Here is a 14,064-nt window from a genome sequence, read left to right as displayed (position 1 = left end):
AGCACAGGTCACTGCCCCCACCCCTCTTCCGGGGAGCCTGTGCAGCCCGCCACTGCCAGGTTCCCGGGATCCAGGGACAATTTCTCAGGGAGAACACACGGCGGGCCTCAGGCTGGGGCAACGTCACGCCGACTTCTGCCGCCGCAGGACCGCTCCGCACTCCGTGCCCCTCCCTGCCCCCGGCCTGAGAGCGCCAGAGCCCCCGAGTCAGCGGCTCCTTTAACGCCGTCCTGTCTGAGCAAAAAGCAGACGCCCTCCAGCGACCTACACGCAGAGGCAGGGCCAAGTCGAAAGCTGAGCCCCTGTGAGCTGTGAGAACAAAGAAGAAAAAGGGAAATCTCTCCCAGCAGCCTCAGAAACAGCGGATTAAAGCTACACAATCAATTTGATGTACCCTGCCTCTGTGGAATACATGAATAGACAGCGAATCATCCCAAATTGAGGAGGCGGACTTCTAGAGCAAGATCTATGATTTTTTCCCCTTTTCCTCTTTTTGTGAATGTGTATGTGTATGCTTCTGTGTGAGATCTTGTCTGTATAGGTTTGCTTCCACCATTTGTCCCAGCGTTCTATCCGACCATTTTTTTTTTTAATTTTTTTCTTAATAATTAATTTTAATTTAAAGAACTCTGTTATACTTTACCTTCTTTCTATCTTTCCTTCCTTCCTTCCCTTTTTGAGACAACGAATCGTCCCAAATTGAGGAGGTGGACTTGGAGAGCAAGTTTTATGATTTTTTCCACTTTACCTCTTTTTGTGAGGGTATATGTGTATGCTTCTATGTAAGATTTTGTCTCTATAACTTTGCTTCCACCATTTGTCCTAAGGTTCTATCCTTCCCTTTTTTTTTTCCTCTAAATAATTATTTTTTTAATTCAATAACTTTATTATACTTTATTTTATTTTACTGTATCTTCTTTCTTTCTGTATTTTTTCCTTCCTTCCCTCATTCCTTCCTTCCTTCCCTCCTCCCTCCCTCCCTCCTTTCTTTCCTTCTTGCCTTCTTCCTTTCTTTTCTTCTTTCTTTCTTTCTTCCTTCCCTCCTTCCTTCCTTCCCTCCTCTCTTTCTTTCTTTCTTTCTTTCTTTCCTATTTCCTCCTACTTATACTAATTCTCTCTACTTTCTCTCCCTTTTATTCTGAGCCGAGTGGATGAAAGGCTCTTGCTGCTCCAGCCAGGAGTCAGGACTCTGCCTCTGAGGTGGGAGAGCCAACTTCAGAACACTCGTCAAGAAGAGACCTCCCAGCCCCACATAATATCAAACGGCGAAAATCTCCCAGAGATCTCCATCTCAACACCAGCACCCAGCTTCGCTCAACGACCAGCAAGCTACAGTGCTGGACAACCTATGCCAACCATATAGCAAAACAGGAACACAACCCCACCCACTAGCAGAGAGGCTGCCTAAAATCATAATAAGTCCACAGACACCCCAAAACACACCACCAGACGTGGACCTGCCCACTAGAGAGACAAGATCTAGCCTCATACACCACAACACAGCCACTAGTCCCCTCCACCAGGAAGCCTACACAACGCACTGAACCAACCTTAGCCACTGGAGACAGACATCAAAAACAACGGGAGCTACGAACTTGCAGCCTGCAAAAAGGTGAACCCAATCACAGTAAGATAAGCAAAATGAGAAGACAGAAAAACACACAGCAGATGAAGGAGCAGGATAAAAACCCACCAGACCTAACAAATGAAGAGGAAATAGGCAGTCTACCTGAAAAAGAGTTCAGAATAATGATAGTAAAGATGATCCAAAATCTTGGAAATAGAATGGACAAAATGCAAGAAGCAGTTAACAAGGACCTAGAAGAAATAAAGATGAAACAGACAATGATGAACAACACAATAAATGAAATGAAAAATACTCTAGATGGGATCAATAGCAGAATAAATGAGGCAGAAGAACGGATAAGTGACCTGGAAGATAAAATAGTGGAAATAACTACTGCAGAGCAGAATAAAGAAAAAAGAATGAAAAGAACTGAGGACAGTCTCAGAGACCTCTGGGACAACATTAAACGCACCAACATTCGAATTATAGGGGTTCCAGAAGAAGAAGAGAAAAAGAAAGGGACTGAGAAAATATTTGAAGAGATTATAGTTGAAAACTTCCCTAATATGGGAAAGGAAATCGTTAATCAAGTCCAGGAAGCACAGAGAGTCCCATACAGGATAAATTCAAGGAGAAATACGCCAAGACACATATTAATCAAACTGTCAAAAACTAAATACAAAGAAAGCATATTAAAAGCAGCAAGGGAAAAACAACAAATAACACACAAGGGAATCCCCATAAGGTTAACAGCTGATCTCTCAGCAGAAACTCTACAAGCCAGAAGGGAGTGGCAGGACATACTGAAAGTGATGAAGGAGAAAAACCTGCAACCAAGATTACTCTACCCAGCAAGGATCTCATTCAGATTTGATGGAGAAATTAAAACCTTTACAGACAAGCAAAAGCTGAGAGAGTTCAGCACCACCAAACCAGCTTTACAACAAATGCTAAAGGAACTTCTCTAGACAAAAACACAAGAGAAGGAAAAGTCCTATAATAACGAACCCAAAACAATTTAGAAAATGGGAATAGGAACATACATATCGATAATTACCTTAAATGTAAATGGACTAAATGCTCCCACCAAAAGACACAGATTGGCTGAATGGATACAAAAACAAGACCCATATATATGCTGTCTACAAGAGACCCACTTCAGACCTAGAGACACATACAGACTGAAAGTAAGGGGATGGAAAAAGATATTCCATGCAAATGGAAACCAAAAGAAAGCTGGAGTAGCAATTCTCATATCAGACAAAATAGACTTTAAAATAAGGACTATCAGAAGAGACAAAGAAGGACACTACATAATGATTAAGGGATCGATCCAAGAAGAAGATATAACAATTGTAAATATTTATGCACCCAACATAGGAGCACCTCAATACATAAGGCAAAAACTAGCAGCCATAAAAGGGGAAATCGACAGTAACACATTCATAGTAGGGGACTTCAACACCCCACTTTCACCAATGGACAGATCATCCAAAATGAAAATAAATAAGGAAACACAAGCTTTAAATGATACATTAAACAGGATGGACTTAATTGATATTTATAGGACACTCCATCCAAAAACAACAGAATACACATTTTTCTCAAGTGCTCATGGAACATTCTCCAGGATAGATCATATCTTGGGTCACAAATCAAGCCTTGGTAAATTTAAGAAAATTGAAATTATATCAAGTATCTTTTCCGACCACAACGCCATGAGATTAGATATCAATTATAGGAAAAGAGCAGTAAAAAATACAAACACATGGAGGCTAAACAATACACTACTTAGTAACGAAGTGATCACTGAAGAAATCAAAGAGGAAATTAAAAAATACCTAGAAACAAATGACAATGGAGATACAACGACCCAAAACCTATGGGATGCAGCAAAAGCAGTTCTAAGAGGGAAGTTTATAGCAATACAAGCCCACCTTAAGAAGCAGGAAACATCTCGAATAAACAACCTAACCTTGCACCTCAAGCAATTAGAGAAAGAAGAACAAAAAAACCCCAGAGTTAGCAGAAGGAAAGAAATCATAAAAATCAGATCAGAAATAAATGAAAAAGAAATGAAGGAAACAATAGCAAAGATCAATAAAACTAAAAGCTGGTTCTTTGAGAAGATTAACAAAATTGATAAACCATTAGCCAGACTCATCAAGAAAATAAGGGAGAAGACTCAAATCAATAGAATCAGAAATGAAAAAGGAGAAGTAACAACTGACACTGCAGAAATACAAAAAATCATGAGGGATTACTACAAGCAACTCTATGCCAATAAAATGGACAATCTGGAAGAAATGGACAAATTCTTAGAAATGCACAAACTGCCAAGACTGAATCAGGAAGAAATAGAAAATATGAACAGACCAATCACAAACACTGAAATTGAAACTGTGATTAAAAATCTTCCAACAAACAAAAGCCCAGGACCAGATGGCTTCACAGGCGAATTCTATCAAACATTTAGAGAAGAGCTAACACCTATTCTTCTCAAACTCTTCCAAAATATAGCAGAGGGAGGAACACTCCCAAACTCATTCTACGAGGCCACCATCACCTTGATACCAAAACCAGACAAGGATGTCACAAAGAAAGAAAACTACAGGCCAATATCACTGATGAACATAGATGCAAAAATCCTCAACAAAATACTAGCAAACAGAATCCAACAGCACATTAAAAGGATCATACACCATGATCAAGTGGGGTTTATTCCAGGAATGCAAGGATTCTTCAATATACGCAAATCTATCAATGTGATTAACCATATTAACAAATTGAAGGAGAAAAACCATATGATCATCTCAATAGATGCAGAGAAAGCTTTTGACAAAATTCAACACCCATTTATGATAAAAACCCTGCAGAAAGTAGGTGTAGAGGGAACTTTCCTCAATATAATAAAGGCCGTATATGACAAGCCCACAGCCAACATCATCCTCAATGGCGAAAAACTGAAAGCATTTCCACTAAGGTCAGGAACAAGACAAGGTTGCCCACTCTCACCACTCTTATTCAACATAGTTTTGGAAGTTTTAGCCACAGCAATCAGAGAAGAAAAGGAAATAAAAGGAATCCAAATCGGAAAAGAAGAAGTAAAGCTGTCACTGTTTGCAGATGACATGATACTATACATAGAGAATCCTAAAGATGCTACCAGAAAACTACTAGAGCTAATCAATGAATTTGGTAAAGTAGCAGGATACAAAATTAATGCACAGAAATCTCTGGCATTCCTATATACTAATGATGAAAAATCTGAAAGTGAAATCAAGAAAACACTCCCATTTACCATTGCAACAAAAAGAATAAAATATCTAGGAATAAACCTACCTAAGGAGACAAAAGACCTGTATGCAGAAAATTATAAGACACTGATGAAAGAAATTAAAGATGATACAAACAGATGGAGAGATATACCATGTTCTTGGATTGGAAGAATCAACATTGTGAAAATGACTCTACTTCCCAAAGCAATCTATAGATTCAATGCAATCCCTATCAAACTACCACTGGCATTTTTCACAGAACTAGAACAAAAAATTTCACAATTTGTATGGAAACACAAAAGACCCCGAATAGCCAAAGCAATCTTGAGAACAAAAAATGGAGCTGGAGGAATCAGGCTGCCTGACTTCAGACTATACTACAAAGCTACAGTAATCAAGACAGTATGGTACTGGCACAAAAACAGAAAGATAGATCAATGGAATAGGATAGAAAGCCCAGAGATAAACCCATGCACATATGGTCACCTTATCTTTGATAAAGGTGGCAGGAATATACAGTGGAGAAAGGACAGCCTCTTCAATAAGTGGTGCTGGGAAAATTGGATAGGTACATGTAAAAGTATGAGATTAGATCACTCCCTAACACCATACACAAAAATAAGCTCAAAATGGATTAAAGACCTAAATGTAAGGCCAGAAACTATCAAACTCTTAGAGGAAAACATAGGCAGAACACTCTATGACATAAATCACAGCAAGATCCTTCTTGACCCATCTCCTAGAGTAATGGAGATAAAAACAAAAATAAACAAATGGGACCTAATGAAACTTCAAAGCTTTTGCACAGCAAAGGAAACCATAAACAAGACCAAAAGACAGCCCTCAGAATGGGAGAAAATATTTGCAAATGAATCAACTGACAAAGGATTAATCTCTAAAATTTACAGGCAGCTCATGCAGCTCAATAACAAAAAAATAAACAACCCAATCCAAAAATGGGCAGAAGACCTAAATAGACATTTCTCCAAAGAAGATATACAGACTGCCAACAAACACATGAAAGAATGCTCAACATCATTAATCATTAGAGAAATGCAAATCAAAACTACAATGAGATATCATCTCACACCAGTCAGAATGGCCATCATCAAAAAATCTAGAAACAATAAATGCTGGAGAGGGTGTGGAGAAAAGGGAACACTCTTGCACTGCTGGTGGGAATGTGAATTGGTTCAGCCACTATGGAGAACAGTATGGAGGTTCCTTAAAAAACTACAAATAGAACTACCATATGACCCAGCAATCCCACTACTAGGTATATACCCTGAGGAAACCAGAATTCAGAAAGAGTCATGTACCAAAATGTTCATTGCAGCTCTATTTACAATAGCCCGGAGATGGAAACAACCTAAGTGCCCGCCGTCGGATGAATGGATAAAGAAGATGTGGCACATATATACAATGGAATATTACTCAGCCATAAAAAGAAACGAAATTGAGCTATTTGTAATGAGGTGGATAGATCTAGAGTCTGTCATACGGAGTGAAGTAAGTCAGAAAGAGAAGGACAAATACCGTATGCTAACACATATATATGGAATTTAAGAAAAAAAAATGTTATGAAGAACCTAGGGGTAAAACAGGAATAAAGACAGAGACCTACTGGAGAACAGACTTGAGGATATGGGGAGGGGGAAGGGTGAGGTGTGTTAGGGCGAGAGAGAGACATGGACATATATATACTAACAAACGTAAGGTAGATAGCCAGTGGGAAGCAGCCGCATGGCACAGGGAAACCGGCTCGGTTCTTTGTGGGTGTCTGGAGGGGTGGGATAGGGAGGGTGGGAGGGAGGGAGACAAAGAGGAAAGAGATATGGGAACATATATATATGTATAACTGACTCACTCTGTTATAAAGCAGAAACTAACACACCATTGTAAAGCAATTATACCCCAATAAAGATGTTAAAAAAAAAAAAAAGACAAATAAAACAGGATATGGGGAGAGCAAAGCTGGGTGGAAATAGAAATAATAGAATAGATTGGCCAGGAAGGACCTCACTGAAAAGGTGACATTTTTAGAAAGAATTGAAGAAGTGAGGGAGTAAATTACGTGGCTTTATTGGGGGTATTCCAGACAGAGAATCTAGCTTTCATTAGATTCTCAGTGATTCACCAGGAAGATGAGGAATCATTCCTCTGAAATAAGAAGAGAGTCAAGAAACTGGTAGAGAAAGAAGGATCCACACAAGAGTGCTGGTGATTGGTTGTGGGATTTAGAAAAGATATAAAGCCAAGAGGATCTGATAGACTGGAAATGGAGTGGTGTCAGAGGACTGGATGTCTTGAGGTTGAAGTCTAGGGTTATTGAAGGAGTCAAAGACTTAGACAGGTAAGAGATGGTGGTCAGAGAATGGGGTGTTACAAGTTTAAGATTTCAGAGGTGGATGTGGCTTTAAGTAGAGTAGATGGTTACAATGAAATGGAAGAAGTCATCATTGAAGTGAGGAGAGCAAGCAATGAGGGTCCAGTGTCACTCAGGATGTCAGGAGGAATTGGGAAGGAGAGGTAAGCATGGTGTCACATGCCTAAGTTCCTAATGAAAGGAACAGAGGACGGGACCAAGAGATTGGAAGGTGACAGTAATAGAGATGAGTAGGGTGTGCCAGAATGATAGAAGAGCAAGGGAGTTTGGAAGGAGGGTGGAAAAGTCATGGTCATTGAAACAGCATTAGGGAGTTAGAGAAGTGGTAACACTGACTCCCCTGATCTGAATCCTGCCTTTCACATGATCTAACCTCAGCTGTCCATTTGCTTCTTAAGGCCTAATTAATCCTGTCCTATGGCTGAATCTGCTTGGGCCATGTAGTCTTAGCATCTGAGGAACTTCTGTGGGAGGGGAGACCTAATATGAGTGAATAGCAACAATAATTGGTATCAAATGGATTTAGGTGAGCAAAGGTAAGGGAGATGTGGATGCTCTATTAGCTTCCTAGGGCTGCCATAACAAAATACCACAGACTGGGTTACTCAAGTAGTAGAAATTTATTTTCTCACAGTTCTGGAGGCTAGAAGTCTAGGTGGTTTCTTTTGAGACCCCTCTCCTGGGCTTGCAGATGGCCACCTTCTTACTGTATCCCCACATGGTCTCCCTGCTTTCTGTGCTGTCTGTATCCTAATCTCCTCTTTTTATAATTAGATTAGGCCCATTCTAACAGCCCCATTTTAACTTAATCACCTTTTTAAAGCTCCTATCTTCAAATACAGTCATATTTTGAGATAGTGGGAGTTAAGGCTTCAACAAATGAATTTGGGGTGGGGGTATAATTCAGCCCATAACAAACGGTCTGTATCTCAAGTACCTAAGAACCCCTGGATTCTTCCTTACACATAGCCTAGCTCATGGCAGAACAGAAAAAAAGAAAATGTCCCCAGGCCCACCTACTGCCTCACTTCTTGCTAAGTGAGGAAAATAAACTCTGTTTCAGCTTTAGTCAAGGTTTCTCTTTTTACCTACCAAACAGAACCTTAACTGACCCAGTATTTGTTAATTCTGTGCCTGCGGTGCTTGAAATCAGCTTGACACCTTGGTGGTATGCGCTCACGCTTTGGGAGAACTTCTGTAAGAGAGCCTGTATTAGTTTGCTAGGGCTGCCATAACAAAGTACCACAGACTAGGTAGCTTAAACAGCAGAAGTGCATTTTCTGACAGTTTAGGAGACTAGAAGTTCAAGCCCAAGGTATTGGCCGGTATTTTAAGGAAGTTCAAGATCGAGGTTGTTATTTTGAGGCCTCATCTCCTTGGGTCACAGGTGGCCACCTTCTTGCTGTCTCCTCACATGGTCTTTCCTCTGATTGTCTCTATCTTAATCTCCTCCTCTTATAAAGATATCAGTCATATTGGATTAGGGCCCACCCTAATAACCTCCTCTTAACTTAGACCTCTTTAAAGGTCCTGTCTCCAAATAGTCACATTCTGAGGTACCGGGTTTGGTATGTGAATTTTGAAGCAGTGCAATTTAGCACATAAGAAAGCTTAATAATTTATTTTTTGAATGTAAATTATATTTCCCTTCCCTGAAATCTTGCAGTCACATGACAGCATGGCTCATGGATGCTCAAAGTCCACAGGCAGGATCACGGGGCTGCAGATGAAAGAGCCCTGGATTTAGGGTCAGGAGTCCTGGGCTCTAGATGTCCATCATCCTCTTGCTGGCACACTTAGTCTCTCTGAACCTCAGTGTCCTCACCTGTAAACACAGGTAAATATTACATGTAATGATGTATAGGAAGGTACCTGGCAGATACTAAGACTATATCATCAAATCTAAGATGCCATTAATTATAAGATGCACCATTATAAGTATCCAAAATGACAAAATCGTCCATGGGAGCTTTTAAAATTACAGATTCAGGAGCCCCACCCGAGATTCACTGAATTTGAATCTTCTGAGATGAAGCTCAGGCACTGTTTTTTCTTTTTTCTTTTTTTTTAAATTTCCCATATTATTCTGATGATCCAATAGGTTCTGAAGCCAGGGATTCCAGCATACTGTCAGCCAATGTGTTGAATAACCTAAAATTTAATTCTAAGGTGTAATCTTTGGGGCTATTTATCAGTTCTTAGATACTCTATAGGAAGACTGGATTTCACACTTTGCCAACAAAAACTCATTGCCCAAATATTTTACATTTTCCAGCGCATTCATGGAATTCCAGAAAGTCTGGGCTCAGGAGTTGCATATAATAAATACTTTGGTAGAACATGTAAACCAAGCCCAGTTTTAGTTGTAGGAGTGCTGTAGTATTTACTCTCTTAGTAGTAGCTTTCTGATCCCTTTCCCTGACTATAAATGAGATGTTGAGCCCACATCCGTCATTCTACACTTCTATGATTCTAACTGACATACTGTTAGTTCCTTATACTCATATGTTAACCTTTTCATCAACATTTTAAAAAACGAGTTGAACCTTCTTAAAAATTATCTTTCTGAATACCTATGATTGAATCCTGAGTAATGTAATGCTATTGTGACCACAGATAAAGCAAGTGTCAAGATTAGAATGTCACTCAGGACTCCTTGACTCTCTTTACAGATCATTAGCAATTCACCTCCCCACCTCCACTGCAATTTCCCAGTCCTCACTCCCACATTTATATGTGTTCCATGATCTCAGTGGACTCCTCTCCCCTGATTTTATAGCGGAGCAAACTGGTGTCACTCCTTCCCCTCCTCCAGCAGAGAAAGTAGGTGACTTGCCCGAGGTCCCATGAGTTAGCCTGCTCATGTTGAGTCTATTCCTAAACCACTGTCTTTTCCATTCCTCCCACTCCCGAGATCTATTCATGATACCCCAGGAAGTTTTTATCAAGAGGTCAGGAAGGTATCACCAATGCAGCCCAACACAATGGGAAACTGCCCTGAATCCCACCCAGATCAGTCCTGAGCCACATAGTTCCCGTTATCGTGTAGATTCCATCTGAGCCTTGGCTAACTCCCAGGGAAGCACATATCTGCTCTGCTGTATATTGGCAGAACTTTGGCTCAGAACGTATTTCAAATGCCTCCCATTGAGCACTGGCAGCCTTAAAGAAACATGGCCAGGAAATTATTCCAGGAGGCTCAGTTACTCTATGACACTTTGCAAGGAGAAGCTGATGGCTTTCCCTCCCAAGCTCTCCCCTCTGTGCCCAGAACAAATGACTGCATTTCCCTGGATGTGCCCTAAATTAGGAGAGGGTCAGCTCAGCTGCAGTGTTGATGGAGGGAATGTCTTTAGCGGGCAGGGCCCTCTGCATGGCGCAGGATGCTTCGTGCCAAGTTCTTTCTCCCTTGGTTTTAAAACCCTTGTATATTCCAAGAGAAATGTAGCCCATGTGTTTCTGATTCATTTGCACTTAAATCATTAAAATGTTGTGTGAGAGTTATTTGATGTTTGAGGAGCCTGTGAGTCTTCTTAATGGGACTTTTAAAGGGATTTTTTTCTATCCTGCCTAACACAAAAATTTTTAGGCTGTTTTGCCAGAACGGTGCCTAGGTTCACACATATTCTCTCATCTCATATACTTGCACTCACATTATCAAACCCAGCCTCTTAATAATGCCCAGATTAGCAAAGCTGACCTTTAAAAGTGATAAAATAGAGAAACTGGAGAGAAAATGGAGCCAGGAGAATTTCAGCAAGATGCAAGGCATTGTTCCCCAAAATGTGCCAAAGCAGTGTTATCAGAGGGTCGAGAATGCATGTGTTTGCCGCCTTGGTTAGAATGGGTGGGACCCCTCTCTTGGGTACACTGAACAGCTAAAAAAAGGGCAAGGATAATTTCCTTTAAGTCTCAAAGCAACCCCCATTTTCCAGATGAGAAAACAGGATCAGAGATGTTAACAATTGGGGCCAAAGTGCACAGCCAGCTTGGATAGAAAGGGAAGATTATAGCCAACTCTGATGCTGAGTCTAATTGCTCTTTTCAAAATGCCCTAAATTGAGTTTCTTTGTGAATGTGGTGTGTATTTGAAATGCCGTATGTACTATAATATTCTAGTGAGAAGCAGTACAATGTTGTGGGTAAGAACTCAAATTCTTCCCCTATCACTTTCTAGCTGTGTGATCTTGGGTAACTTACTTAAACTCTCTGGGCAGTTTCCTCATCGGGAAAATGGGGCTAATATTACTACCCAGATACTCAAAATGTAAAGATGATGGAAAGCAATCAATACATTACTAGAGCGGTACCTGACACACAGTACTCAGTAAATATTAACTGTTTGCTTTTGCCGTGGTAGCAGTAAGGAGTAATAAAGGGCTGGATAATCCAGGCAAATTGTGTACCTCTCTATGCTTCAGTTTTCTTATTTGTAAAATGAGTATAATAGTATGATCCTCACAGGTTTGTGGGAGTAATTGAGATGATGTTTGCACCTAGCCACGTGCCTAACACAGAAAAGGTTCTCAGTAAAATCTACTTTTTATACCCAGATGTCTCTCTCCCTATTCAGGACTGGTGGTCATTGTTGTGAAGAAAGGAGTTTTCTTCTTATTCAGCTTGGCTTATATCTGATGCTGCTTTTCTCCACAAACTCCAGGTCTAGCCAGCTTTACAGGCCCAGATCTCTCTACAGCCATGGGATGCGGGGTTTTCTGTCTGTAGTGGGTCCTCCCCGGGCTGTATCAGGCCTCTGAATGCTCTGAGTTGGTAAACAGCACAAGCCTTGCTTTTAAGTGACGAAGAACAACTAACCAACTGCAGGACTGACTGCTCCCCTCACATACCGGGCCAGCCGCTCTGTTCACAGGAAAGCCTGTAGTTGTTTGCAGACAGACAAGCTTTGGGATTTGGTTCTATTTTCTTGCCTAGTGTAGATGTTAGAATTGCCCTCTTAGTTGATCATCCTGTTTAATTGGTGTCCTTTGCCAGTGTCCTGAACACGAGCAGAAAACTATAGCCATCTGGCAAGGGAGACAGAGAGATCAGACTTTGTCCCCCTCCACCCTTTACACACACACACACACACACACACATATACACACATATATCCACACACATCCACACACATATACACACATATATGCACACACACACACACACACACACACACGGTGATACAAATACCTATTTGAGCTGCTCAGTTATTCTCTCTCAGGAGCTGGAAGCAGCCGTATGGGATGAAGGAGGGACCTGGAGAAGCAGATCTTTTAAGGAAGAAGACAGATTCTGTTCTGTCAGGTTCCTCTGAGTGTGTGTACGAGCAAGTCAGAGAAGAGAGAGAGGAGAGAGAGAGGAAAAGGCAGAGGGAGAGAGGGAGAGAGGGGGAGAGGGGATCTGTTGCAGGCAGGGGAAGGCGTGACCTGAATGGAGAATGCCAGCCAATTCCAGAGACACACAGGGACCTCAGAACAAAGATAAGACATCGCTGACACCACACCGGGGACGAGCTCGCAGACAAGTCAGGCCGGGGAGACCAGGCAGCCAGGAACACCCAAGGCAGGAAAATGAGGTGAGTGCCAGGGCAAGAGTGGGCACAGGGGGTCCTTCCAGGGACCAGGTGCCAAGTAGCCCTGGAAGGTCTGACCTTGTCTCTGGGCTGACTCACCTGCGAGTCCTGTGGCTGGTTCAGGGGCTTTTCATCACTCCCTGGGGCTATGAGAAGGGAGACGGGCTGGGGCCTTCCCTGGGACTCCGGAGACATGCAACTTGAAACGGGAGGCTGTGTGCAAATGCCCCTGACGCCGCTGGAACTCAGATTTCTCCCTCTGCCAGCATAGGGTGCTGTCTGCTGGCCAATGTGACTTTTCTTCTGTTGCCCACAAGGCTGAGTTTTTGTTTTCCTCCTTTGTAAAGAGCATTGCTTTATCTCTTCCAACACTTTGTGAGTTAGATATGTGTTTGTGTGTTTATTTGTTCTGACCGGAAAAGAAACCAGATTCCCGTAGCTCAGCTATGTGGCTTCTTAAACCTTCAGAAGTTTGCTAGTTTAAAACCTCAATTTAGAAAACTAAAAACCTGTCCCCGTTTTACATTCCACTATAAATTTCTGCATTTCTTACTGAAATCAGAGGCCGCCAGTGAATCAGGCTAGGAATTGCACCAAATGGCTCTTAAAGGAATATGACAAATTGAAAAAAAAAAAAAAAAGTCTTTGGAGTTCTGAAACTAGGACTTTAAATTCTAATTGTTTCTAAGCTCTTCAATATTTCCCACTCCTCAGCCTATACTTAGAGTTACTTGATGCTTGTTACCAGACATTTCTTGTAAGTTTTTCTCTCCAGGTGTCAAAATCCGACCACCATAATTACTTTTACTACTTATAAGTGTTAATACTGTTAAAAATAAAAAAAAAAAAACACTCTGCAGATGTGTTGTCTCTAAACATCTTTTTCCGTTAATTTTCTTCTCAATTGGAAAAGGGTTTCTATTTGTTTCTCTTCTGCAAAGTCACCTAGCAACTTTTCAGGGTTTGGGGTCAATGAGGGGCTTCGGGCTATGTTAACTCTTTGAACTCAGATTACCTGTGGTTTAGAGAGATAATCAGGTCTTTAAGGTTAATCCAATCATTCTCTTCTTTCTAAATCCATTGTAATGTTAAACCTGCTATCTAACTTCATTTTCCTTTCTCCTAAAAGAGAGATTTATGCCCATCTACATGGAATGACAATTTGATTGATCTGTCCACTATTCAAATCTCACCCTACCACCCAGTTCCCCAGCCATACCAAACTACAAGGCCAATGATCAGTTCTGTATCTTTGTGTTTTCTG

General features: G+C 41.2%; 1 protein-coding gene across 2 annotated transcripts in view; it reads left to right on the top strand.

Moving 5' to 3' along the window:
* The first annotated feature begins 12,396 nt into the window (after positions 1-12,396).
* Positions 12,397-14,064, top strand: part of MASP1 (MBL associated serine protease 1) — a 61,891-nt gene continuing 60,223 nt past the window's right edge. For both annotated transcript variants that reach the window (XM_007448424.1, XM_007448423.1), the window contains exon 1: positions 12,397-12,803. In XM_007448424.1, coding sequence (XP_007448486.1) covers positions 12,799-12,803 — 5 coding nt within the window. In that variant the 5' untranslated portion in view covers positions 12,397-12,798. The remainder of the gene's footprint in view (positions 12,804-14,064) is intronic.

This window comes from Lipotes vexillifer, unplaced genomic scaffold (genome assembly GCF_000442215.2).
Source record: "Lipotes vexillifer unplaced genomic scaffold, Lipotes_vexillifer_v1.1 scaffold388, whole genome shotgun sequence".
NCBI lineage: Eukaryota > Metazoa > Chordata > Mammalia > Artiodactyla > Lipotidae > Lipotes > Lipotes vexillifer.
Note: the sequence above shows the minus strand (reverse complement) of the source record. Positions and strands in the feature narration are given on the sequence as shown.